The 26011-nt window shown below is 40.7% G+C and overlaps 4 protein-coding genes across 7 annotated transcripts; 3 read left to right on the plus strand and 1 right to left on the minus strand.

Annotated features, from left to right (window-relative positions):
• The first annotated feature begins 408 nt into the window (after positions 1 to 408).
• On the plus strand, positions 409 to 3669 carry tp53i3 (tumor protein p53 inducible protein 3). Of its 2 annotated transcripts, XM_084013329.1 has the most exons (7): positions 409 to 499; positions 1066 to 1128; positions 1212 to 1385; positions 1502 to 1769; positions 2053 to 2265; positions 2758 to 2954; positions 3099 to 3668. In XM_084013329.1, exons 2-7 carry the CDS (start codon positions 1087 to 1089, stop codon positions 3297 to 3299), a joined length of 1095 nt encoding a protein of 364 aa, XP_083869455.1. In that variant the 5' UTR covers positions 409 to 499; positions 1066 to 1086; the 3' UTR covers positions 3300 to 3668. The 2 variants fall into 2 exon arrangements, with proteins under 2 accessions (XP_083869455.1, XP_083869456.1); XM_084013330.1 differs by lacking the exon at positions 409 to 499 and having other exon boundaries at positions 1062 to 1128; positions 3099 to 3669.
• A 433-nt stretch (positions 3670 to 4102) lies between these two features.
• On the plus strand, positions 4103 to 9354 carry dnajc5gb (DnaJ (Hsp40) homolog, subfamily C, member 5 gamma b). 3 transcript variants are annotated; one of them, XM_084013118.1, is made up of 6 exons: positions 4103 to 4272; positions 4892 to 5021; positions 5154 to 5367; positions 5494 to 5647; positions 6761 to 6823; positions 7823 to 9354. In XM_084013118.1, exons 2-6 carry the CDS (start codon positions 4909 to 4911, stop codon positions 7879 to 7881), a joined length of 603 nt encoding a protein of 200 aa, XP_083869244.1. In that variant the 5' UTR covers positions 4103 to 4272; positions 4892 to 4908; the 3' UTR covers positions 7882 to 9354. The 3 variants fall into 3 exon arrangements, with proteins under 3 accessions (XP_083869244.1, XP_083869245.1, XP_083869243.1); XM_084013117.1 differs by having other exon boundaries at positions 4105 to 4272; positions 6758 to 6823; XM_084013119.1 differs by lacking the exon at positions 6761 to 6823 and having other exon boundaries at positions 4104 to 4272.
• Positions 9355 to 9467: 113 nt separating this feature from the next.
• Positions 9468 to 12330, plus strand: LOC311015707 (proton-coupled zinc antiporter SLC30A2-like). Its single transcript, XM_084013116.1, has 7 exons — positions 9468 to 9583; positions 9664 to 9878; positions 10293 to 10439; positions 10912 to 11065; positions 11153 to 11357; positions 11723 to 11828; positions 11931 to 12330. The coding sequence occupies exons 1-7, from the start codon at positions 9519 to 9521 to the stop codon at positions 12218 to 12220; spliced, it is 1182 nt and encodes a 393-aa protein (XP_083869242.1). The 5' UTR covers positions 9468 to 9518; the 3' UTR covers positions 12221 to 12330.
• A 1753-nt stretch (positions 12331 to 14083) lies between these two features.
• coq8ab (coenzyme Q8A-b) lies at positions 14084 to 25542 on the minus strand. The gene is given in 16 exon segments (XM_084013782.1): positions 14084 to 14595; positions 15394 to 15480; positions 15798 to 15863; positions 19359 to 19466; positions 19589 to 19730; positions 20005 to 20098; positions 20238 to 20319; positions 20387 to 20527; positions 20606 to 20691; positions 21713 to 21752; positions 21756 to 21838; positions 22387 to 22464; positions 23333 to 23399; positions 23488 to 23766; positions 24666 to 24837; positions 25295 to 25542. Coding segments are annotated over 15 exon segments (1785 nt in total). The 5' UTR covers positions 24804 to 24837; positions 25295 to 25542; the 3' UTR covers positions 14084 to 14301.
• Positions 25543 to 26011: the final 469 nt, after the last annotated feature.

The following is a 26011-nucleotide window of genomic DNA, read 5'->3' on the forward strand; positions in this document are numbered from 1 at the left end:
GTCAGGGAAGTCAAACGTTTCGTTTTACTTTCAGTATAATCAATACCTGTATAACGATGGTGTTTTTATATGCAGTACGTATCTGTATCTACACATGTATAAATGCATTTATGCTTGGTTATATTTGTTTTATGACCTTGTTTTACCACTTTAGTGTTTCACTATATTATTTATTTTTTGTACTTTGGTATTTTTTTAATAGTGATGTTACTGTTTTAATTTGACTTTTGCCGTCTTGTGAAGAACTTTGTAGAATTTATTATGAAAATAATGAGTTATTTTTCTAAAAGAATTGGTAATCTGACGTTATTGTGACTTTCCCTCGTATTTAAGTCACATTTCCAAGCATTGTGACTGTGCATTGTCCCTTTAATGCGCCAGAAAGGAAGCCTGGCCTTTCTGCTGGTTTGAGACTGGAACCCAGTCTGGATGATGGCACAACCAAACTTCCCCAAACTCATCCAGTCGCCTCACATCTGATGAACTGTTGACTTCGCTGGTGAGTTTCTTGTTTTTAACGCTTAAACATCGATTAAAGGTCGCAGATCGATTCCATATTAAATCAGCAGCTGTTAAACTGTGAACTACCGCACCGTCAATACAACTCATTAATCTGTAGTCCGTCACTTTAGACACTTTATACATGAATGAAAAGTTAGGAGTGTAACGGTCTTTACCGCGCGTGCGCGTTGCGTAACGTTCGTCTCTGCACTGGAAGTTCACTGACCCTCCGTCATATCAGTACTTTCCAACTGCGTTCTCTCCTCTCTTCCTTTTTTCTGCTTCTCCTTAATAGTTGTATTATTCGCACCCAGGTTTTACACAACATGCAAAGCCAAGTGGCCCATAATTCATCTACAGGTTTTTTCCCTTCATGGTAACGCTTTAACTGCTATGAAATAATAGTAATAACAATAATGTTTTTCTGACTGTATTTACCAATGCAGATATTGGTTGTATGTGCAGGTTTACACCGAAGTGTGTAGCTTCTATAAGAACCGATCTGTTAATATATATTAATATGTTTGCTGCTTTTTTTTTTTTTTTACTTTTTTTTTAAGACAGTTGCCACAGCTGAGACTGTAAATGCATCACGTGCTGCACACGGGAAGAAACGCCTACCCGACGGTGAGTGTTCAAGGCAGCAGCGCACATGCAGTTGGTTGAATAAAGAGTTCAAGTTAAAGGTGTTTCCTCCCTTTTGTTTCCAGGCCTGGCGGAAGTGTTGCTCCAGCTTGGCCGAGATGATGCGCGCTGTGTGTGTGGACGTACCAGGAGGACCTGAGAAGTTGCTGCTGCGAACCGTCCCTCGACCTCTGCCCAAAGGTGGAGAAGTCCTGGTTAAAGTTCATGCAGCTGCTCTCAACAGAGCAGACTTACTGCAGGTATATAATGCAAATTCTTACAGAGCATAAGTCCATTATAGCCTCTATCTGTTATCCTGCTAAATGTGGTTATTTCATGTGTCTGAATCACAGAGCAATATGTTTGTTTTCCACAGAGGCGGGGGTTGTACCCTCCTCCCCCCGGTGAGAGTGACATCATAGGCCTGGAGGTGGCCGGTACTGTGGACGCTCTGGGCCCGGGGGTGAAGGGAGGCTGGAGGCCAAATGACCGGGTCATGGCCTTGCTCTCTGGAGGAGGTTATGCGGAATACGTTTCAGTGCCAGAAGAGCTTCTCATGCCCATCCCCCCTAATCTCACTCTCTGCCAGGCTGCTGCGATCCCGGAGGCCTGGCTCACTGCTTTCCAGCTGCTGGTTTTCATAGGTACAGCAACTAAAACATGTTAAACAGAGTTAAAATAAAGAAATCATATAGTATATCATATAAGTAAAGCCCCCTACTTACATTTAAGGGGTTTAATGTGTCATAATTGAAATTGTTAGTTGACATTCTTGAAAAGAAAGGAAAAACAAATACATGTGAAGCTGGTTAAGTATTATTTTCTATTTGTTTCCATTTAATTTTGGACATTTCCACACCATTGCTTCTTTATATAATTAACAAGGGGGGAAATATGAATTCTGTGCTCGTGTCTTCTCTGCCACAGCTCAGGTGAGGGAGGGTGAAGTAGTGCTGGTGCACGCCGGCGCCAGCGGAGTCGGGACAGCTGCTGTTCAGCTGGTTGGCCTGTTTGGTGCCGTGCCCGTCGTCACTGCTGGGAGCCCTGAGAAGCTCAAGATGGTGGAGAATCTGGGATCGGCAGCTGGGTTTAACTACAGAGAGGAGAGCTTCGCACGGGGAGTTCAGGACTTCACTGGAGGTGGATTGCGTAGCTGTATAGATGCAGATGTGTTGCAGGGGGAAATGTTAAGCTTCTGACATTCATATTTACAGTCAGTGGAATATAGAATTTCCTTATTGGATTTTATGTGCAGCTGCTGCTCATGATAACCACATAGCTCTTATTTTTGTTGATGGAGATGTAAAACACATGGTGAGCAGAGAGATCTTTCAAAAGTAAGAATAACAAATCTGAATAGAGCTGGCTGAACTCATGGCGAGTCCCATGAAAAGCCTCAAATGCCTCAAATTTATATTTAAATATTTAAAAAGGGACTTAATTATCTGCTCAGGTAGACATTACTCCACCATATCTTCCCATAGCATTAATCCTCTGGGTCCTATATTGCACCTTATTACATAATTCACATAACACATGGCTGTATGACTCCTGACAGGTAAAGCAAAGAAAACCAAAGAACGGGTCAATAGTCCTGCACAATTCAGTTCCCTAATTACTGTAATTCCACAGGCAAGGGAGCAAACGTCATCCTTGACTGCATTGGTGGGTGTAACTGGGAGCAGAATGTGAGTTGTTTAGCCGCCGACGGCAGATGGGTGCTGTACGGCACCATGGGAGGCAGGACCGTCGAGGGAGATCTGCTGGGCAAGCTGCTCTCCAAGCGAGGCCACTTGCTCTGCAGTCTCCTCCGCTCTCGCAGCCTCCAGGTGAGCATTCAAGCAGTAGTGACGCCCACGCTGTGTTTCTTTATGCTCGTGAACACCCTGACTTATTTCAACATTGCTGACACACCTCTTGTATTTACATATCAGTTACTCAGGCTGATTCTTGCTTTGCATTTTCCACCGCAGTACAAAGCAGACCTGGTAAAGGCTTTCTCCCAGCGGGTGCTGCCGGGTTTCTCGGGCCAGCCTGCCTCCTTGACGCCCGTCATCGACAGCACATTCAACCTGGAGGACATCGCAGAAGCTCACAGGCACATGGAGGCCAACAAGAATACTGGGAAGATTGTCATTAATGTCGTTCCACAGAATGATGACCAGCTGCAGTGATATGAACAGACATTTGATTTATGTGAATGAATCTTGCAACACAGTGAAAACCTTTTGTTCAACAGAGATGTTTTTTTACAGTATAGTTTTTTCTAAAATATGTTTGTGTCGCAATTAACCACTACTAAATGTTTATTATCAGTCCTTTTATCATAAATTATAATCTAACCTTCTTTATAAATGTAAGATTCAGACAATTCTTTTTTTAATTATTTGAAAATTATTTTTAAAATTAATTTTCAACTGCTTTATAATCCACAAAAATGCATGATTTATTTGTTGATTTATAATTTGTTTTGATAATCTGTCAATGTTGTCTAATAAATGTAGTGTAGTAGAAGTATAAAGAACAAAATGGAAATATTCAATAAAGGTGGCTTACGTTAATGTACATAATTACATCCCACTAGTGGCTGGTATCAATTTAATAAATTCATGCATGAAATAATTAAATGTAGAAATTAGAGCCCCAATAATTAAATACATGTGCAGGTTAATTTGAAAAAGAAATACCTTCTATTAATTTATTTATATATTTCTGTGAATATCTATTCATTTTCAATAACCTCCACATGTATTTGATTATTCAGTAATTCTACCTTTATTTATTATTTTATTTATTTATAATGTTGGCAGTCCTCCACAGCATAAAATTCAATAAAGCGGGACAATATTTATTATTATTAATATTAATAATAATAATAATAATAATATGTACATATGAATATACCCTTTTATTTAATTATTTATTTACTTTCTGCGTATTTGAAACGCAGCCGCGGGCGCATACGAGTGACGTCATAGGACTACTTCCTGTCTCGAGCTTCCTGCTCGCCGCTGAAGTTTTTCGAGTCGGTAACAGAGGGGAAAATGAGAACCAGCTTCGCTTCATGGAACAAACCTTAACACAACCAACGGACACATTTTGGACTCTATGATTCGACCGAACCGACGATATTTATTCAACCAGGACGTAAGAAATGACGCGTAACTTCCTCCTCATGCTAAAGCTAGCTTAGTCAGTTAGCGGTTCGTCGCGACTTTACGCCGCCGGATTTTAACAGTTAAAGCCAGTTAAATATTTGAGTTACGTCCCGTTACGTAACTTAACTTAAGGTATAGTTAATATAAAGTATGTAGGTAGGCTCCTGTCTGGACTCCCAGCATGCTTTACGTCTCTTTGTTGTGGTTTTATAGCTTCCTCACCAAGTTTATGAGCCGTTAAAGGGACCTAATTAACGTTACTTCACTGTTCGTACTCTGCAAGTGTTTTATTTTCTTTCTTAGAAACCGAAAAGTAACCGGTACCGGTCCATAAAAGAAACCGAAAGAAAAGGCACCACATTATGATGCCATTAAATGATAATTATTGTACACATGGGTCCAATTAATTGGGATTTCTCCTGTCAAACTATTAAAATGTAAGCTATGGTGTTAAAAAGACAAATACAATTGATAAAGAGCGGTGACACTGTTAATTCCCAATTCAGTCATGTTTTATTGTTTTTATTGTTACTATAAATAGATGTTGATACATAGATATTACGTAGGATGTTATATCTTTTATATCATTTTTGTTTTTCATGTCACAGCCACAGAATCCTGTAACATGGAGGACCCAAACAGACTTCAGCGTAAAATGTCAACAGCAGGAGACAGCCTGTACAAAATCCTGGGTCTGGAGAAAGGAGCATCTCCAGAAGAAATAAAGAAGGCGTACAGGTGCGTTCATACAGATCAATTACGGCCGAGCCTGTGATATTTTCTCGTAACCTGCCCATCCCGCAGGTGCCGTGGCTAACGGGTCGACACCCCTCCAACACCACGTTCTCACCATCACTCGCTTGTTTCCAGGAAACTGGCGCTGAGGCATCACCCCGACAAGAACCCGGACAACCCAGAAGCTGCTGAGAAATTCAAGGAGATCAACAACGCCAACTCCATCCTCAGTGACGAGAACAAACGGAAGATCTACGACGAGTATGGATCCATGGGACTCTACGTGGCGGAGCAGTTCGGGGACGAGAGTGTCAAATACTACTTCCTCATGTCAAAGTGCTGGTTCAAGGTGAGCGTCGACGTGGTTTCAAACACGTGTAACCTGTGAAAAGTTGAACATTTATTTAAATTGTAAGTGACTTTATGTATGGATTTTAATTTGTGCACACACTGACATTCATGGCCTTGTTTCTAGGCCCTTGTGGTGTGCTGCGGTATTTTCACCTGCTGCTGCTGTTTCTGCTGCTGCTGTTTCTGCTGTGGGAAATGCAAATCACCACAAGACGAGGACAACTTCGCCTACATGGATCCCGAGGACCTCGAGGCAGAGATCAGAGAACAGGATGCAGGTGAGGGACTTTGTTCTGTCGGATTCACTTCAGCTTGTGAGGGAGGTCGTCCAGCTGTTGACCTGTGTTGGTGACTGTGTTGCACGAAATTGAAAGTGAAACAAAGTTTTCACTTAGTATTTCAAAGATATTTCCTGGAGAAAGTTAGGATTGTCAGAATAAAAATCGAATATACAGGAATAATCCAAATCAAGACATGATCATACTTTATTCTATTTATAATGTTTAATGTGATTTAATGAGACGGAGTCGACGTTTACTTGGCAGTTTGTGATTATTTTACAGCAAAGCTTGTCAAAGGGATACAAGCTTCATCCCATTTGATCTGTTGCTCTTATAGAACCTTATAGTGAACAATTAAAGCTAATGGAGATTAAAGGAATAGTTTGACAGTTTAAGAAAAACTCTTATTCGAGTTAAATTAGGCGAGCGATGCCACTTTCACTTCTGTACACTAAACATAAAGTTCCTCTCAGCAGCCAGTTAGAATTTTTTTCTCATTAACTCGCAGCGAGACGGAGAATAGTTGTATTAACACAAATTTGCCTTCCGGGCCAGAGCCTGGACTTCAGCCATAAGCAGAAGTTTTATATGAGTTTTATTAAAAATCATCCGTAATGTTTAGTGAATGTGTGACGAATCTGGTGACAGAGGGAACCCAATACCGCTGCTCTTAGGTAAACACAACGTGTTGAAGTGTAGAGAAACCAGTTACTCTGTTTCAGGTTAAACAAAAAAGGCCTTTTCTAAGTGAGATCCTTTCTTTATTCTTCCAATCATCCAACAGCAGATAGTGTAAACACCTTCAGTAGCTAGCAGGGGTGGGAATCACCAGAGGAGCTACCATACCAGATGTTTTTTTATTGTTATCCCCCACCGCTAGTAGGTAGGGTAGCGTAGTAGTGTTGATGTGCTGTCAGGCTATAACGTTAGCTCCTCTGCTAACGTTAGCTCCAGCCTCTTGGCTATTATGTAGCAAAGTGTTCAAAGTCTTATTGACCACAGCAAATGGAAAAGATAATTTCCTGCGACACCGTTTTTTGGTCAGTCTTCGCCCCGGAGTAGGCGAGCTGCTGATGGGTTTGCTCTGTGTTGAATGTTGTTTCACAGCAGGAGACCATGTCATAATTATTCAGCCGAGCCCCGACACTGGAGATAATGTCGGCACCTCGTCAGGTAAAGTTCGCCTGTCCTCCGCTGCCCTGTGCTGCTTCACTAATCTGGCCAAACATGAAGCAGCCCGTCTGCTTCTTCTCGGCAGGTTTGGTGTTTTGTCAGCTTCTAACAGTTCTGTGTCCGAACGCCTGTCCGTGTTCACCAAATCACACACTAACGTTTCCTCCCATGAAGTCATTAAGCTGCTGCTGTTTTGGTGCCCTCGTTGCTTATTAATGCGTTTGCTTGCTTACATTTACCACTGTTGATAATATTATCCATATTGAGCACAGCGGGGGAATACAAGGTGGGTTAAAATGCTAAAAATCAGGAGTAGTGGTTCTCAATCTGGGGGGTTAAGATCATTTCAGAAAACTCATATTTCTGTTATCACCTTAATTGTTGAGCATAAAAGAGCTTGTGAGCCTCTGAGTAATTGCAAATTGTCAAAACTGTAATCAAAGAGATTTTTCTTTGATCAGATCAAAGGTTGAGAATCACTAATGTCGAGTCGTAGAAGCTGCTGGAAACAGTTTACGGCTTCTTGTGCACCTTATTCTTGTTTTGTTTTAACATTGGCTCCACCGTCCTGCTCCTCAATGTTTCATAATCTCTAAACTGATGGAAGGTATTTGAGAATATTCCTATGTACTCATATCACATGCTTCTTTATTTACATATTTTATAAATGTTTTTTCCACTATTGTTAATCCTTCACCCACTACCATTCCTGGGAGACGCATCTTTTAATTCAGTAAAGGTAGAAATATGACGATGTTTACTTTTTAATCCTCCAAGGCATTCATTGGACTACTTGCTATAAAATGTACAAGTACTCATTTGACAGCAGAATATAGAGACTGTACTATTAAAATATTGGATTAACACGTAGGCGATATTTTAACAATCGTCAATTTGAATTGAGATTTTCTCTCTTTTGAGACAAACTCATCTGTTTTGCTGCTTTTGGAGGGAAATAATTAAAAGTACAGAAACTTAAAAAGTCCCTGTTTTTCACAGGTGCAGGTGAGAGCGTACCGATCGTGATTCAGCCTCACGCCACCAACGGCACCTCGTGATTGGCGTCCTGATGGAACCGCGTCGCCATCATCATCAGCGGCGGCGGCGGCGTTGGTCTTTCTTGAAAGATGATGAGTATAAATTGAATGTGGCAGAAAACATTAATCTCAGAGGCCTTTTTTTGTTCATGTGCCAACACGTTTGTCTTTTGATCCAGTCATATTTATTGTAACGTTTTATTTTTTAATGATGGGGTCGTATCTGGACTGCAGTGACAAATGACAAAGCCATGCAGAACAAAAGCTCTGCAATAATTAGTTGTTTTTGTTTTTCATGTGCACTTTAATATCTCAAGTTTAAAATCCTAAAACTGCCACGATGGTCTGAGAACGTTGAGCTCAAGATGTCTCTTGGGTCACAAACGTTTTTTTAAATTGTTTTTTTAATGCAACATAATAGGCTTGATATTTTAGGAACCAACCAACCGCTCGGAGACTTACGAGGTGTTCAGTCACACTGCACATAGAGACGTATTGTAGAGACTAAATAAAGGGCTTACTGAACTTATATACAGTCTGCTGTAACTTAACTATAAACAGTATATTTAAAATGTTTTGGACGTCAGCTTGTTGTGTGTTTGTCCGCCTGTAAATAGCTCGGTGAGCGTCGATAAAGTGATGCTAACAGGCATTACAGGAACAATTCAACATTTTGGGAGAAACGCTGATTCTTTTACCTTCTGAAAGTAAGATTCATAAACTTAAAGCTCGTAGAGAAAAGGAACGAGCGTGTTTCCCAAACTATTGGACGAGTTCTTCAAGAGATACTCGACAGTTCGCTGCACCTGCACATAAGGTGACCTCTAGAAAACCAGGGGGTGAACACCTGTTTAGGTACGGATAAAAACTCCCACAAATTGTCTGATTATTTTCTGCAAAACAAAAACTCTTCCTCCACTTGAAGCTAACTCATCCGATGCCAAATGTTTTCTCAGAGGCCTGCTTTTAGAGACGATGATCGGCGGAGTGTGAGATGATTTATTAGCCGTTATGTACTGTGAGATGATGCCAGAATATATTTTTGGAGTAATTGAGTTTATATTAAGAGAACGGCTTAAATGTTATCCTTCGTCGTCTTATATTTTTGTAATCTCTGCCTGGTGTAGGAGTGTTGGGTTTGTTCCTTTTGTGTACGAATCTAAACCGCATACTTTTAGAATTGTATCTGTTCTTCTTGGGTGATTTTCACAGACAGTCCGACGATATGTTTATATAAGTAAGAAATGTGCGTAAAAGTCAGCTTTGTATACAAAAACCTCACGGAAGTGCCTGAATACATTTTAGAGGATTTGTTTTTATTCTTTAGGTTTGAATTCTTTTAATCAAACATTTTAAAAAACAACATTTATATATTTTTTGTTTTATCTCAACATTCCGATGTATTTTTCCACTCTTCCCAACTTTTCCAGAGTGTTTTGTTTCTGTAAAATGAATGTTTTGTCTGATCAAATAAACTTTGATGCTGGAAATGTCTCCAAGTCGTCCCGTAATTGTAACAGTTTTGGCGTTTAGCGACCGGCGCCTCTCGGCTCGGCCTCCTGCCATTGGCTCCCGTTGTGCTCCACCTCTGTGAGATAACACGTGTTGCAGCAGCTGGCAGGTTGTCCTTCACTCCAACGTTGGTTCAACCTGAAGGTATGGAGTTCTCAACGGACTCGGAGACACGACATCTGATGGAGGCTCATTTGGAGCCTCTTAAATGGTACGTTTCTATTATGCATCTTGATTTTTAATGCATTGAATCGCTCAAACTATGGTGTTCACAGTTCTGTCTCCTCTCAGGATGAATTCTCCACACAACGAATATTCAGACTCGCCATTAGAATCCAGTGACGACGACGCCGCCGCCGGCTGGGACGACGCGTGGCGGTCCGACAGACTCTGCCAGGAGACGGACGTCACGTCGGCGGCTGAAAATGAAGAGAGGCGTTTGGCCAGACGGAAGCTTTTCATGGCCTGCGCCGTCAGCCTCGTCTTCATGACGGGAGAGGGGATCGGTGAGATGGAGAACGACTCCGATAATCTGCCACTAATGTATCGCATACAGTAATAGTGAATTAATTACACTTCATTGAAGACATAGACATATTTGGGCAGCTGGACAATTAAAAGTGCTTCTGGTTGATGTTTGGAATGAAGTCTCACTGATGGGAAGTATATTTTGAGGTACTTTACCTAATAAATACAGGATACTGCTGCTTTATACATCTGGAGATGTGAGAGCTTTATTTAATAACTTAAAAAGATGTGACCAGTTATGACTGATGTCGGTGACATACTGTCATTAGTCCACCAGAGAGCGCTGACGAGCTTATTTTAAACTGTGAAATGTCACGTTTAATATGTATCTTGGTTCCAAAAACCTCTGAATGTCCTGAACCTGATACACACACCGTCTGTTTCCTCTGCAGGAGGATACGCCGCTCGCAGTCTGGCCATCATGACGGACGCCGCGCATCTTCTGACCGACTTTGGCAGCATCGCCGTCAGCATCTTCTCGCTGTGGCTCTCATCCCGGCCTCAAACACACGCCATGACCTTTGGGTGGCATCGGGCCGGTGAGACGGACACGGCTACGTTGGTTGAGGCGAATGCTTTTTCTGTCTGAGAGTGAGATGAGAAGATCAATCTTACGTCTGCGAGACGAATTAGGGATGCCGGCGTCTTGTCATTTGAATTTCTATCAGCTGATTCAGCTGTTTTTGGATTAGAATTTGATCAGGACCAGAATGTTTTTTTTTTTTTTTTACAGTAAACATTAATTAAAAATGATAAAAAGACATTTTTAGCATCTTGTTGAAGATTAGCGGCTTGCTTCAGGGCTGCTCCCTTCATAACGTTTGTGCATCGAACCCTCAAGCCGCTGGTTCAGGAAGTCCTCTATCTTGTAGGATTTAGATTGATTTGGCCAAAATGAAGTTTATTCATACCATATTACTTATGAATGTATGTATTTGTACATCTTCTGTCTGCTTCTAGAGAATTGCACATGAATGTGACTTTTTATATCTAACTAGTTGTGTTGAACAGAGATTCTGGGCATGCTGCTGTCCGTCGTGTCCATCTGGGCTGTCACGGCAGCGTTGGTGGTGTCCGCCGTTGGGAGGATCACTGATGGAGACTACGACATCGACGGCCGGATCATGCTCATCACCTCGGGTTGTGCCGTGGGCGCCAACGTCCTGTGAGTACGAGGAGCTCGCCGCCGTGTTCGGTCGGCAGCGATCAGACGCTCATCTAATGGTTCTGCCTCCTTCTTGTTTTTATTTAGGATGGCCCTGATCCTCCAGCAGTCCGGAGCCTCGCACGGCCACAGTCACTCGTTTACCACCAGCCGGCCGCAGACGCACAAAGGGCATCATGGGAAGGGCCATCGTCACGGCAACGCCAGCGTGAAGGCAGCTTTCGTCCACGTGTTGGGAGATCTGGTGCAAAGCGTCGGAGTCCTGCTGGCTGCCACGATCATCTACTTCTGGGTCAGTGTCGGATAAAACGCTCACACACTGACGCTCAGCCTCACGTTTACCACGTTCACTGGTTTAGCATGTTCGCTAATGTTTGCTACGTAGCGTTAAACACAAAGAGCAACTGAGGCTGGTGGGAATGTCCTTAGATTCACAGCTATTTGCTCATGAACCAGATAGCAGATGATGATGAAGACGAATATCAGATCCTGTTGAAAGTGTGTCACATTACTATTCCTAAAGGTCAAGAATGAACTCATTTACTGAATAAAAAAGTGAAAAACCAGCGTAAAGAACGGAGGCCCAGTCATGGAGAATTCAAACGTTCTCTGCGGTTTCTTATTTGTTTTAATCAGACGTGTGTGTGTTCCTCACAGCCGGAATATAAAGTGGCAGATCCCATTTGCACCTTCCTGTTCTCCGTCCTCGTGCTTGCAACAACGCTTCCCGTCACAAAGGATGTTTTCCGAATCCTGATGGAGGGTAAACTCACTCTGCTGCCCCCTTGTGGTGACATCATGGTGTGTAATGGTGTGTAGTGGTGTGTAATGGTTAGTTGTGTGTCGCCGTCTCCGTCCCCTGCAGGTTCTCCTCAGGACGTGGACGTGGGTTCTGTGAGAGAGCTGCTGCTGTCGGTGAGAGGAGTCGCGTCGGTTCACAGTCTGCACATGTGGAGCCTCAACATGACTCGCTCGGCGCTGTCCGTCCACGTGGCCGCAGGCGAGTCATCGCCGCCGGTCTCTGCTGCACACGGCCCCGCGTTGGTGCTCAGCAGCGCGTTCGATTGGTCGAGCAGTTCCACCTTTAGTTTGACACCTTTTATTGGACACAACACGCATCCGCTAATATACAGAGAGAGACGGGACATAGTTTGATCAAGACGATAACTCATCATTTTACTACATAATATACTATGAAACTATTCATGACAAACTAGTTTATGTCATACTTCACGTTTCTAACTTTTCAAGATATTTTTTATGAGAAATTTATAGCATACTATACTGTTATTTTTTTATGGCTTACTTTACTGACATTTTCTATGACATATTTAAGACTCTTTCATCACTTACTACACTGTATTTCTTCTAACTTTTAAGACAATTTTATAGCATACTATATATTTTGACTACTTAACTTTGATAGTTTTATGTCATACTTTGATAGTTTTATGTCATACTTTGATAGTTTTATGTCATACTATATACTTTTATAGTTTTATGTCATACTATATACTTTGATAGTTTTATGTCATACTATATACTTTGATAGTTTTATGTCATACTATATATTTTTATAGTTTTATGTCATACTATTTACTTTGATAGTTTTATGTCATACTATATACTTTGATAGTTTTATGTCATACTTTGATAGTTTTATGTCATACTATATACTTTTATAGTTTTATGTCATACTATATACTTTGATAGTTTTATGTCATACTATATACTTTGATAGTTTTATGTCATACTTTGATAGTTTTATGTCATACTATATACTTTTATAGTTTTATGTCATACTATATACTTTGATAGTTTTATGTCATACTTTGATAGTTTTATGTCATACTATATACTTTGATACTTTTATGTCATACTATATATTTTGATAGTTATAGCATACTATACTTGGCATTTTTCTAACTTTTTAAGATTTTTATGATAATTTTATAGCATACTATGACATTTTCTATGACATTACAGACTTTTTCATACACATTCTATACTTTTAATGTATTTTTGTGACATACATTTTATGACTTTTATAGCATACTCTACTTTGATATATTTGAACCATTATACATTAGGCTTATTATACTATGACATTTTAAAAATATTTTTGTGAGACATTTGATGACTTTGTTGTGACATTTTTAACTTACTATAACATTTGTATGACTTTTTAAAAATGACATAATACACCTTTTTTAAGATTTTTTTTTATAATTTGACATTTTTAGAACTTCTTATCCTAGTATGTCATATCATCTATATATTGAGGATCATAATAGATAATAAGTGAAGTCTGTGTGAGTGAATATAGGGACAGGCCCAGGCAGCAGGGTAATGTTACGACTCATTTAAAGATAATTGTAAACAGAAGTTTGAGGTAAATTGCCTGCATTTGTGTCTCCAGAAGACGACGCTGAAGCACCGATGATCCTCATGGAGGCAACGAAGCGCCTGCACTCTGAGTTTGGTTTCTCCAGCGTCACGATCCAAGTGGAGCGTTAAACGGACGACTGATGACACGTGACGGTGTGTTTACTCCGGCTGAGGCTGTTCTGGGATCAGATCAAATACGGTTACCAGCTTGTCCCCTTTAATCTTCACTCAGGTGTTTACATTCTTCCAGCAGATACGCTCCCAGCTGTATATATTCAAAAAGTCTTAGAGCCGTTACAATCCACAAATTAGATTGATTTATATTATTGACTATAACATATTTAACTGTAGTGTTCAGTTATTAATGTTTGCACCTGTATAAATGGAGCCAGTACAAATGTTTTAATTTACATGAATTAAAATGTTCAGCTTTGTTTTCTAGTTAAGTGTTGCTTATTTGTTTTGTTTTTTATATATAATAAATATTTTTGATCCCTTCAGTGTTAAAATCATAATCTGTATTCTCACTAATGTACAAATCTTTGACTCAGATTTATATTTGCAACATCAGATTATATTTATTTCAGTTGGAATACAGTTCCTCAAAACATACAGAGACATACTTATATATATGTATGTATAATAACAACAAATTAATTCAAACAATATGTAGAAATCGTCTTCACACATTACTTAAAGGCAATGTTCGATTAGTCTGGAAGAGAGTCCTGGGAGTCCTTTATTTGTATCCTGATGAATAAAACGGTAAAACACAAATCTCCATCCGGTCACTATCTGGGCCAGGTCGCACGTTAGGTAATGTTAAATGGTTCTTACACATCTTCAAGCTAGTGTGTCGATGCAGGCCGGCCGTCTCTCCAGTAGTTGTCGTAGGCCTCCTGGAACATGCTCTTGCAGGGTATTTTAGCTTTAAGCTTGGAGCAGATGAGGAAGGAGCCGGCCATCTTGCGATGGAGGGAGTACGTCTCCTCGGGAGGCGGCGTCAGTCGCTCCCTCAGCATCACGGGGACGAGGCTGTGGATCCGCTCGGTGGTGCTCTGAGATCCAAAGTCAAAGGGCTCGGAGGAGGAGAAGGCCTCTCCGAGGATCATCACAGCATCCACGTGGGCGTTCTCCATCGCCTTATGAGGGGACACAGCAGTTAGTACGATACACTGGTTCTCTTTCTGGCAAAGACTTGGATGAGAAGAGTCTCATATCTGTAAATACTGATAGTCTGCAGCCAGTAAGCATCATACGAAGACTGTTAACATGGTAACAACAGTTATGTCATTTGTTTGTAGTTTTTAAATAAATTCACCTCTCCATGTAACATTTCTATTGCATTTATTTGTGGTTTCTACTTCAAGGTGATGGAAAAAGAGGAACTATGACAACTTTTTGTCACAGTTGTTCCTGGTCACCAGAAGGGGATGATAAAGATCATTTTATGGTCATCAGTATGTTGAAAAAAGTAATGAAAAAAGTCATAGAATGTCGAGAAAAAAAAGTCATAGTTTGTCTGAAAAAAAGTAATAGAATGTCGAAAAAAAGTCATAGAATGTGGGGAAAAAAGTAACGAAAAAAGTCATAGAATGTGGGGAAAAAAGTAACGAAAAAAGTCATAGAATGTCAGAAAAAAGTAATGAAAAAAGTCATAGAATGTTGGAAAAAAGTAATGAAAAAAGTCAGAATGTCGGAAAAAAGTAATGAAAAAAGTCATAGAATGTCAGAAAAAAGTAATGAAAAAAGTCATAGAATGTTGAAAAAAAGTAATGAAAAAAATCATAGAATGTTGAAAAAAAGTAATGAAAAAAGTCATAGAATGTTGGAAAAAAGTAATGAAAAAAGTCATAGTTTGACGGAAAATTAGTAATGAAAAAGTCATTATGTGGGAGAAAAAAGTCAAGTATGTAGAAAAAGAGGTTTGTGTTTTTCACCTTTGACTCGTATCCTGTCAGGAACCTCATGTCTCTGGATCTCTGCAGGACTCCTTCTCTGTTCTTATTTGCTGCTGCATTAATAATCTGATGAGACGTAAAAGTGAAAGAATTATTAAAATGTTGGCCTGTGCAAAATACTTTTTTTTTTGTCATTTTCTAGTAAATCTAGAACACAATAATAATACACAATACTACTAATATCACAATAAAGGTTTTTTTTAAATGTTTTTTTTTAGTTTTAACGAGGAACAAGTCATATTCTAATGAGATTTTGTGTGACAACTGAAAAGTGTCTAAAAAGATACAATGACATTGCTCGACAACAAGCAATAATTTGTTATGTAGTAATAATGAGAAAACGTCATAATAAGACAATACACTACAGAAATCTAGCTTCTCACCTCGATGTAGGAGTCGGTGAAATTCTTATCAAATCCCCGCGTCGCTCCGAAATCCAGCAGTGCAACCTGGAGCCAGGAAACAGGAAAACAGCCCTTAAATCAAACGCAGTGTTTCCCCTAGAATTTTTTTCAGGCCCGGTGGTACCCACCGAAAAAACCCTAAACAGACGAGACGCGTGGCATATGCTTCTATATCGCGTGTCAATCAAAATCTGAGTAGTGAGTGCAAAATAGTTATAAAAAGGCTTAGTCATATTCCCCCCCCCAAAAAAGTCATACTATAGCACGTTGAAAATTCACGAAGAAAGTCAGTCAGGATATATTCATAAAAAAATATTTAAAATTGTTAAAAAGGCATAAAAATGGCTCATCTCGCTTGGCGCGCCTAGTCTCAGTGTAGTGAGTCCAAAACAGCCATAAAAAGCCATGGTCAACTTTTTCAGGGAAAAAAAAAGTCATACTATAGCATGTCGAAAAAAAAGTGAAAAATCAACAAAATTCATAAAATGTTGTAAAAATGATGTAAAAGTCCTAACATATGCTTCTATATCGCGTGTCAATCAAAATCTGAGTGTAGTGAGTGCAAAATAGTTATAAAAAGGCTTAGTCATATCCCCCCCCCCCCAAAAAAGTCATACTATAGCACGTCGAAAATTCACGAAAAAGTCAGTCAGGATATATTCATAAAAAAATATTTAAAATTGTTAAAAAGGCATAAAATCGCTCATCTCGCTTGGCGCGCCTAGTCTCAGTGTAGTGAGTCTAAAACAGCCATAAAAAGCCATGGTCAACTTTTTCAGGGAAAAAAAAAGTCATACTATAGCATGTCGAAAAAAAAGGGAAAAAATCAACAAAATTCATAAAATGTTGTAAAAATGATGTAAAAGTCCTAACATATGCTTCTATATCGCGTGTCAATCAAAATCTGAGTGTAGTGAGTGCAAAATAATTATAAAAAGGCTTAGTCATATCCCCCCCCCCAAAAAAAAGTCATACTATAGCATGTCGAAAAAAAAGTGAAAAATCAACAAAATTCATAAAATGTTGTAAAAATGATGTAAAAGTCCTAACATATGCTTCTATATCGCGTGTCAATCAAAATCTGAGTGTAGTGAGTGCCAAATAGTTATAAAAAGGCTTAGTCATATCCCCCCCCCAAAAAAGTCATACTATAGCACGTCGAAAATTCATGAAAAAGTCAGTCAGGATATATTCATAAAAAAATATTTAAAATTGTTAAAAAGGCATAAAAATCGCTCATCTCGCTTGGCACGCCTAGTCTCAGTGTAGTGAGTCTAAAACAGCCATAAAAAGCCATGGTCAACTTTTTCAGGGAAAAAAAAGCATGTCGAAAAAAATTGAAAAATCAACAAAATTCATAAAATGTTGTAAAAATGATGTAAAAGTCCTAACATATGCTTCTATATCGCGTGTCAATCAAAATCAGAGTGTAGTGAGTGCAAAATAGTTATAAAAAGGCTTAGTCATATCCCCCCCCCAAAAAAGTCATACTATAGCACGTCGAAAATTCACGAAAAAGTCAGTCAGGATATATTCATAAAAAAATATTTAAAATTGTTAAAAAGGCATAAAAATCGCTCATCTCGCTTGGCGCGCCTAGTCTCAGTGTAGTGAGTCTAAAACAGCCATAAAAAGCCATGGTCAACTTTTTCAGGGAAAAAAAAAGTCATACTATAGCATGTCGAAAAAAAAGTGAAAAATCAACAAAATTCATAAAATGTTGTAAAAATGATGTAAAAGTCCTAACATATGCTTCTATATCGCGTGTCAATCAAAATCAGAGTGTAGTGAGTGCAAAATAGTTATAAAAAGGCTTAGTCATATCCCCCCCCCAAAAAAGTCATACTATAGCACGTCGAAAATTCACGAAAAAGTCAGTCAGGATATATTCATAAAAAAATATTTAAAATTGTTAAAAAGGCATAAAAATCGCTCATATCGCTTGATGCACCAAGTCTCAGTGTAGTGAGTCTAAAACAGCCATAAAAAGCCATGGTCAATTTTTTCAGGAAAAAAAAAGTCATACTATAAAAGTCCTAACATATGCTTCTATATCGCGTGTCAATCAAAATCTGAGTGTAGTGAGTCCAAAACAGTCATAAAAAGGCTTATTCACGGCAGGCAGGTGGTTGAGTGGTTAGAGTGCATGCCATTTACCCATGTCTGCATATATGCAGCAGCCTCAGGTTCGAATCCCGGCTGGAGATCCTTTGATACATGTCACATCCCCCTCTCTCTCCCATGTGAAAAGTGCAGAGTTCAACAGCAGCACCACGTCACGTCGTAACGGCATTCAGGCAGCTGCGATGACAACTGTCACTGATCTGGGTTCATTAACAGACTGTACTGTCCGTACGTCAACGTCACTCATGTGAGCCCGCTTTCAGTGTATGCTCGACACAGAGACAGCAGGCTACTAGTTTGTAAGCTACCTGGCTCTAGCAGTTCGCGTTAGCGGCTTATAGTCACTCACGTTAAGTTAACGTTAGTAAGCTGGTCAAAATTGATCATGGATACATTTGTTTTTAAACGTCGTCGGACGGAACAACAGATGGCGGTGGCGGGCGTGTTGGATAAAACTACGGACGCACCGTTGACACCTGCAGGGGAAGATGACCACTCGGGTCCCGGCTGTTAACGGAACTATTCACGTTTCGCTGTCTCTGTCTCTCTCTCTCTCACTGTGTGCGTGTTTATAGCTGTGGGAGGGTGTTGTCAGCGCCGCCGCCAGGATTCAATTTCAATGTACGCACAGAAACGGCAAATACAACAACAAATGGAAAAATACTTTTTTTAGACAAAATCTAATGTTTTCAGTATCAGTGAAATCAGTAGTGTATATCATGGTGATAGGCCCCGGTGCAAATAGTTTTTTGTGCCCTCCATCCCCGACCTAAACACAAGCGCACGCTTGTGAGCACTCCACGCACGCACACACACGCTTGGACACGCACGCACAGTACGGTCTGATAACTCTGCCGGCCCGGGGAGAGAGACATGCATCGGCTCGGCCCGCAGTGCTCAGCAGCAGAGAGGTGACGAGACTAGAGCCGAGCTGTATTGTGTAGTGGAGAGGGGCCAACACACGCTATGCGTAATTGCGCACACACGCGCGATCGTCCTCTCAAATGCGGCTGCATCCGGCCCGGTTCAGCAGCATCAATTTTTTTTTCCACCTTCAAAAAAAGTCCTCCCAGTGCGTACTGGATTCCGGCTGGCAGCGCCACTGGGTGTTGTTATATATTCACATTGAAATTCTGACATTGATTTGAGCCCCACCGTCGTATGAGTTAGCCCCACCGTAGTTGAACCAGAAAAAATACTCTGGCGCCGCCACTGGCTGCGCGGAGGCGCTCCTAATGTAAATGATTATTGATTTATGAATGAATTGATAGGTGGCTTATTTTTGGCATATTGATTTTTTTTTTGGCCTGGCGGCAGGTCTCCTTGGCCTGGCGGCCCCGACAGGCCTGTACAATGGTAGGGGAAACACTGAAACGTACTAGTGGCGTGCATTTTAAAAGACAGAGACAAACTGACCTTGTGAGCTTGTGGATCGAAGAAGAAGTTGGACCAGTTTGGATCAGTCTGCATGTATCTGAACTCAAACACCTCCCTCAGGCACAACGTCAAGATCTGCTCACAAATCTAGCAGAAGCAAAGGGACGATGCTGCATTACGACACGTCGCCGTGAGCACCGTCGGCGTCTTGGCAGTGCACGGGTGTAAATTGTGGCGTGAGCGGTGCAGAGTTGGCGGGGAGGTCGTACCTCATTCCTCAGCTCCGGAGAGAGGTCGGTGGCCTGGTCCAGGGGGAAACCGGGCACCAGCACCGTGGTGAGGACATGCCGGCTGCTCAGCTCGTCAATCACGTCGGGCACGTAGAAGTATGGGTGATCCTTCAGCAGCTCTCTGCCGCACAAACAACAACAAGTTGTTAAAAAAACCTCTAATAAATAATGTCAACAGCTAAGGACGATCCGGGGAACACAGGATGGATATAAAAACAGTGCTAAACTGTGCTATAAAAAGCAATATTAGGGGAGTTTGATGAGAATCCAGACAATTTATAGATAAAAATAAAAAAAAAATCTAAATCCAGGCACTCTGGTAATTTTATTTTGAGTAAAACGCCTTCATCAGGGTGTGTTCAGTGTCTGTGTAGAAAGTGTGAAAAAAGACTTACTGGAATTTTTTGGCACATTTGGCCTCTCTTATGTAATCACACTCCAGCGCCAGCTCTCGGCTCATGACCTCGATGAGGTGCTCAGGAAACAGACCTGGAGGAGGGAAAATGTCAGAAAGCTGTAAAATCATGACATTCAAGCCTAATCCTGTGGGAGAGTTTATTTACAATATTGACCAACATCACACAACGGCAGCCGTTATCATAAATATGATAAAACAAAACAAAGGTACCTTCAGGCAGCACGTTGCTTAAACTCAGAGCGGTCATGATATTATTCACGTCGCTGTCGATACTCTTGGCGACTCCAGGGTACTAAAAGAGCAGATTTCATTGTGTGATTTCTTGTATCGTGTAATGTTTGTGTTTTCTCTCCTCTCACCTGGATCTTCATGGCGACCTCCCTGCCGTCCTTCAGTCTCGCTAAATGCACCTGACCGATAGACGCCGCCGCAAACGGCTTCTCCTCAAAATACTCCAGCTCGTCTCTCCAGCCGGGGCCGAGGTCGCTGCCGACGGCTTTCTGCAGCCAGAGGGGAAAGGCTTTCATCCATGAGCTCGTGTGTGATCATGTGGTTTATTAGGGATCTCCATGGCGTACCATCATCTGTTTAGAGGGCATGAAGTCTGCACTCTGTCGGACACGCTCGAAGATCTTGGCCAACTGAGGGTTGATGAAGGCGTCGTCTGTGAGGAGAGAAAACAATAGATGAACAAAGTGAAAACGTTTTACATTCAACAGCATTCAGTATCTTTTTTTTTTTTCCTGAAAGAAAAATCCCTGAAATATTTTTAAAAAACAAAGCAAAAAAAAAAAAAAAATCACTGTAAATAAAATCGTCCTGCTTAAAGAAAATAATCATCGTTTAAAAAATAATAAAATAAAAAAAATCACTGTAAATAAAATCGTCCTGCTTAAAGAAAATAATCGTTTTAAAAAAAATTTTTTAAAAAAAATAAAAAGCTATAGGATGGCATGTCATAAAAATATTAAGTATGCAATAAAATGTCATAGTATTGTATGTCAAAAATATAAGTATGCAGTATAGTATGGTACTCCAAAAAAAAAAATACTATACTAGTATAGTATGTCAAAAAATATATCAGAGTATATCATAAAATTCTAAATCAGATCATTAGTGGAAGTCAATCCAGGCGTTCCTGAGATATCTCGTTCACACACCACATATTATTATCATAATTATTATTATTATTAAAACCTGTATGTATTAAAGAATAATACAATAATGAGTAAATAAACAAGAGTAGTTCCCATGGGGATATTATTAGTACCACAAACCCACTTTGTAATCAATATCACACTTTTTTTGCCTGAAAGACATCATTACATACATTTGTGTACTGACCTCTAGTTACTGCATCTTTTCCAACGATAAAACATGACACGGACACAAACTCAGAGCGTAACAACACACTTCGGTGTGAGCGCGCGACCATCGGAGCCTCGGCCGCCGGCAATAACCCCGACCGGAATGGCACTCATTGTGTTGAGCTGGCTGGAGGCTTATTTCGGTTGATGACGCTTCCCTCTCGGCGAGTCGGAATCAGAAACATGATGAAGTGTTGTCGGGAAGCGGCAGCGCCACGTTGCCGTCTGTGTAAATGTACTGTCCATGCCTGAGCAGCGTGTCTGCGTGTGAGGTATCGGTTTACACTGGAGGTCATTTCAGGTTTTATAACACCTCACCTTGAATGCTGAGCATCTGTCCAAGTTTCAGAGCAGCGCCTCAGACTTTGCAGAGCGTCCGGACGATTCTTTGAGCGTTGGCTTCAGAGAGGAAGGCACTCGAGTCCAGGATGGATTTCTTATCACCTTCAAAAAAAAAAAACACAAAAACATCATTATCACATACAGAGGACGTAACTCAGCTACAGATACAATTATTTCACTCAAAATGCTTTTTTAAAAGTTAAATATATAACATGTTTTACACATTGTAACAGATTGTATTTGAGTATGTTATGCAAGTTATTGGTAGACATGAGAGGACATCATTATGTCATACCACTTTCCCATAAAACCCTTTTATTTATCCTTAACAGTCACCTCTCTGCGTGATTGATTCTACTGTTGATAGAATACTTGTTTTCTCTATTTACTCTTAAATTGACTCGTTTTAATATAAATGTTTCTATGGTTATCATTAAAAAAAAAAAAAACTGATAACATTCTAAACTGTGACATGTTCATATATTGTGGACCCCAGTTAGATAAACTCATTTATAGAAGCTAAATCATTGTCCATTATCTTACATTTGAAGCTAATTTGAATATTTAAATATCCATTCAGATAAAATGCAGGTGTTTTTACTTTAATAGTGACTCCAGCCTGGACATGAACAGTGTGTTCTGTTCCTCACCTTGCAGCCGATGTTGGGGATTTAAACTCTTCTTGGCCACTTCGGCGATCGCCCCAATGCCGAGTCCGACCGCTAGACCTTCAAGAAGTGATGAATACGTCACCGTAAAGCCAAGAATCTCCGTCTGATCTGCGTCACACTTCAGTGCCGGGGACCCAAAGGAGTGTTTGGCCAAATTCACTGCAATTTTGACTTGTTGGCATGTTCGATATGAACAAACAACGATCTGTTTAGCAGCAGGGGCGGGGCTTCGGTCGAGCATCTTGACCGCAGCAGGACTTTACAGTCTCTGCGGTTCACTTTTGCTGCTGGATAAACGGTACATGGATGCTGGATACACTAATGTATTTCTTAAACTCCCTGGAAAGTATCAGGAGTGTATTTCACTTTGTATTCATAGGAACTGTTTGAAAAGTAAAGTAAAAAAAAAAAAAAAAATTACCAATGTCCGACTCTGCATCTGATAACAGCAGCGAGAAAAAAAGGTTGTGATAAGAGCAAATCAGTAAGCAGAGATTTCTCAGGGCAACACTCAGAGCTTCTGAGAGCTCAGAGGCCGTTTAAGTCCATGAAGGAAGCAGAATAAACAACGACATGTTTTATATGAGCTGGATTCTCAGGCAGGAATCTGACATTTAAAATGTCGTTTCAGTCCTTTTAAGGATCATTCAGCAAAAGGCAGAGAAGAGGAAGGAAATATGAGCGTAAGAAACAATGCTGGTTTCAAAGTGTTCAGGTAAATCTCATCTTATTTCAACACGTTAGTTTGCTGACAAGAAAGCTCAACAGGGCTCCTTTCAAATTCAATTACAAAGAATTCTTCATTCTTTAATATTTAGAAGTTTTAAATACTTACATTCCCTCACGGCTCTGGTATGAGGACTACGGAGATATTAACATGACTTTCCTTTTATAACATCACTAGAATGCCAGCAATAACACCTACCTCCGAAGTTCACCAGGCGTCCTATCCGTGTGACGGGCACCTTCCTCTCTCTGGCTCTGTCACTCAGCTGAAAACAACAGAAAACCACTCGACTCAAAAGGACAAACGCACGCTGAATATTATTAAACGTATGATACATAAAAGTGAGCGGATACCACTTGCTTGTGCTGCTTGACGTCTTTCTTCGTGGCGTTTCCGGCGTTTTCAGCGGCGTCCTCTGGCGTGTGACGCCTCGCCGTGGTGTCGTCCTGGTTAAATAACCTGGTATGTCCAGAGAACAGATGGCGGGACCAGTCTCTGTGGTACTTCAGGCGTTTAGTGCCGAGTCGTCCTCTGCAGGTCGCCCGTCCGGTGAAACAAGCTCCCTCCGTGGAGTACCCGAGACGCTGCGCTGCTCTGTGGACGCAGACTTCCTGCTGCCTGTCCGACGTCTCCTGGAAGACAAAGCATGATTCACATAGGCAGGTGTTAAAGGAACAGTTCCAACAGTTTGGGGGGAAATATGCTTATTCGCTCGTTAAATATGAAACTACAGCAGTGGTGTTCGTTAAGCTTTGCAAAGTGAAAAAAAGACTGGAAACACGGTACATCTCATTTGTTTAATCTGTATTAAACAAAAAGTGTGAACGTGACAGTAATGATGCCGGTAACGTCAAAGTGTTCCTTCAAAACGATTTGAATTTTAATGATCCAAAGTGTTGCTGATGAATCTGTGGTGTTGATCAGCGTATCTCAGTGTCTGAGGGAAATGAAGCAGCTGCCGTGTATAAAGGGAGTCACACGGCTCCAACAATAACTTCCAGTTTAATCCGGCTGCGACAACATGGCAGACTGAGGGACGCCATCAGCTCTAGATATGACGTATGAGGGGGGGTAATCTGTAAAATAGGAAATAGTCCTACCTGCAGATGTTTGTTTTTGCTTTTTGTTGCATTGTAGTTTCAACTCAGTAGACACAAGATGTTTTAGTTTTTTTTAAATTTCACATCTTCTGGCCTTTATTGCTTATTCCAATGACACAAATCAGAAAAGTTTCTAGGGGGAAATCACTAATTGGTGGACGTATGCGAGCTGAGATGAGGGGGCTCACAAGAAAACACTGCTACGTTGTAAAGGGTCCAGCAAAGTGAGTGGGAAGGCTTTTAGATGAACGACCGTCAGACTTCTATTGCAGCATCACCAGACTCACAACAGCCCTGCTCACTATTGTTGGCGTTGATAAGCCGATGGTGGGCGGAAGGTGACTCAGGAGGCATCTGGGTCGCATGTTTTGTGAAACTCTATCCGACTGTGGCAGCACGACGGGCCAAATAACGGCTGACTTCCCCCTCACCCTCGCTGATCCGGCCGCGTGATGGAAGTTGACCAGCCTCTGGTTCCCGGTGCCGACCAGGCCACCCCCTGGGGCTCTGCTGGCCGCCTGCTTCATCCAGGTGAGACCCCTCCAGACCATCATGTCAGCCGCCGTCATGGTGTTGATATGAGGGTCTCTGCAACAGTTGAGGCTGTGAGGGGGAGGTGAAGAGAAGACCATGAATGTAGAATAAAACACGACTCCACATCCACAGCAGGCTTTAAAAAACACCTTATCAAACACTGATAAAAGTGCAATATTAACTTGGCAGGCTGTGTGTGCGAGAGCAGGAAGATAAAAACATTCTCTGAGGATTAAAAGTATAATACATTCAACTATTAATCACACTTATTTTCACAGTGAAACATTTATAAAATTGACAAATAAGGAAAGTTAACTTTTACTCGCCAACTTTCAAAATGACTAAGAGTTTGTAGCATTTTGACTGTGTTTCTATGTTCTCTTATAACTGTTTTAATTTTGACATGTTTTTATTTTCCTATGTTCATCAAACACTCAAACAAATGTAACTGATATGTTTGTACTGAGAATAAAAAATAACGTTTTTTTAAAAAAAAGTGACAATTAAGGAACTTAAACTGACTCACCGCCTTCAGAACAGAGTCCTCTCAGCTCCGCGCGCGTGCAGCGAGCATCGCACACAATGCAGCACGCGCCGCCGTCCACCTTGATTTGACTCGCCAGTTCCTCGTGAACACCTCGACTGAAGGCAGCAGAGGCGCGCGCCACATGCCTGAAGGCCGTGCGCGTTTCCCCCCCGAGGTGAAGCTTAACAAACGGCGGCCAACGAGGCAAAGTTCAACCAACACCAACAAACCTCCCAACCCTCCCCGCTGGTTGGACGGACCGTCGTTCCTCAGCGTGAGTGACGTGGCGCCGCTGCGCACATGCTGCGTTCACGAAACACCAGAAAAATACGGATTTATTCAATGAATAAAAATCAAGTCACTTGAGTTGAAAATACTTATATAATATAGGTTTGATTAATAAACAATCTAAATTTATAATAAAAGTTAGATAAAAATAAAAACAAGTAAAAATAACAATAATTATATACTTTGATTTATCAATAAACGTAAAGATAAAAATCATATGGAGACCAGTAACTTTAAATGCAAACTAAAGTGATCATTTTCAGTCCTTACTGTTTTCCTCTTACTGTTATAGTACATTTTATTTTGAAAAAAATACATTATCCGATATAAAATCAAAGTTATTATGTTAAATAAAAAAGTCTAAATTGTTTGAATTATTATTCTTTTTTTTACAATTTTACATTTTATTAAGTACATGACTTAATGCCC

The sequence above is a fragment of the Eutrigla gurnardus genome (assembly GCF_963514095.1).
Source record: "Eutrigla gurnardus genome assembly, chromosome: 7".
NCBI lineage: Eukaryota > Metazoa > Chordata > Actinopteri > Perciformes > Triglidae > Eutrigla > Eutrigla gurnardus.

Excerpts from the sequence above, each read along its gene's own strand:
- dnajc5gb (XM_084013117.1), top strand. The coding sequence starts at position 4,909 with ATGGAGGACCCAAACAGACTTCAGCGTAAAATGTCAACAGCAGGAGAC. Across the intron at positions 5,022-5,153 it reads GAAATAAAGAAGGCGTACAG|GAAACTGGCGCTGAGGCATC; the intron begins GTGCGTTCATAC and ends GCTTGTTTCCAG. Across the intron at positions 5,648-6,757 it reads GATCAGAGAACAGGATGCAG|CAGGAGACCATGTCATAATT; the intron begins GTGAGGGACTTT and ends GTTGTTTCACAG.
- LOC311015707 (XM_084013116.1), top strand. The coding sequence starts at position 9,519 with ATGGAGTTCTCAACGGACTCGGAGACACGACATCTGATGGAGGCTCAT. Across the intron at positions 11,066-11,152 it reads GCCGTGGGCGCCAACGTCCT|GATGGCCCTGATCCTCCAGC; the intron begins GTGAGTACGAGG and ends GTTTTTATTTAG. Across the intron at positions 11,829-11,930 it reads TTTCCGAATCCTGATGGAGG|GTTCTCCTCAGGACGTGGAC; the intron begins GTAAACTCACTC and ends CGTCCCCTGCAG.
- tp53i3 (XM_084013329.1), top strand. The coding sequence starts at position 1,087 with ATGCATCACGTGCTGCACACGGGAAGAAACGCCTACCCGACG. Across the intron at positions 1,129-1,211 it reads GAAGAAACGCCTACCCGACG|GCCTGGCGGAAGTGTTGCTC; the intron begins GTGAGTGTTCAA and ends TTTTGTTTCCAG. Across the intron at positions 1,770-2,052 it reads CCAGCTGCTGGTTTTCATAG|CTCAGGTGAGGGAGGGTGAA; the intron begins GTACAGCAACTA and ends TCTCTGCCACAG.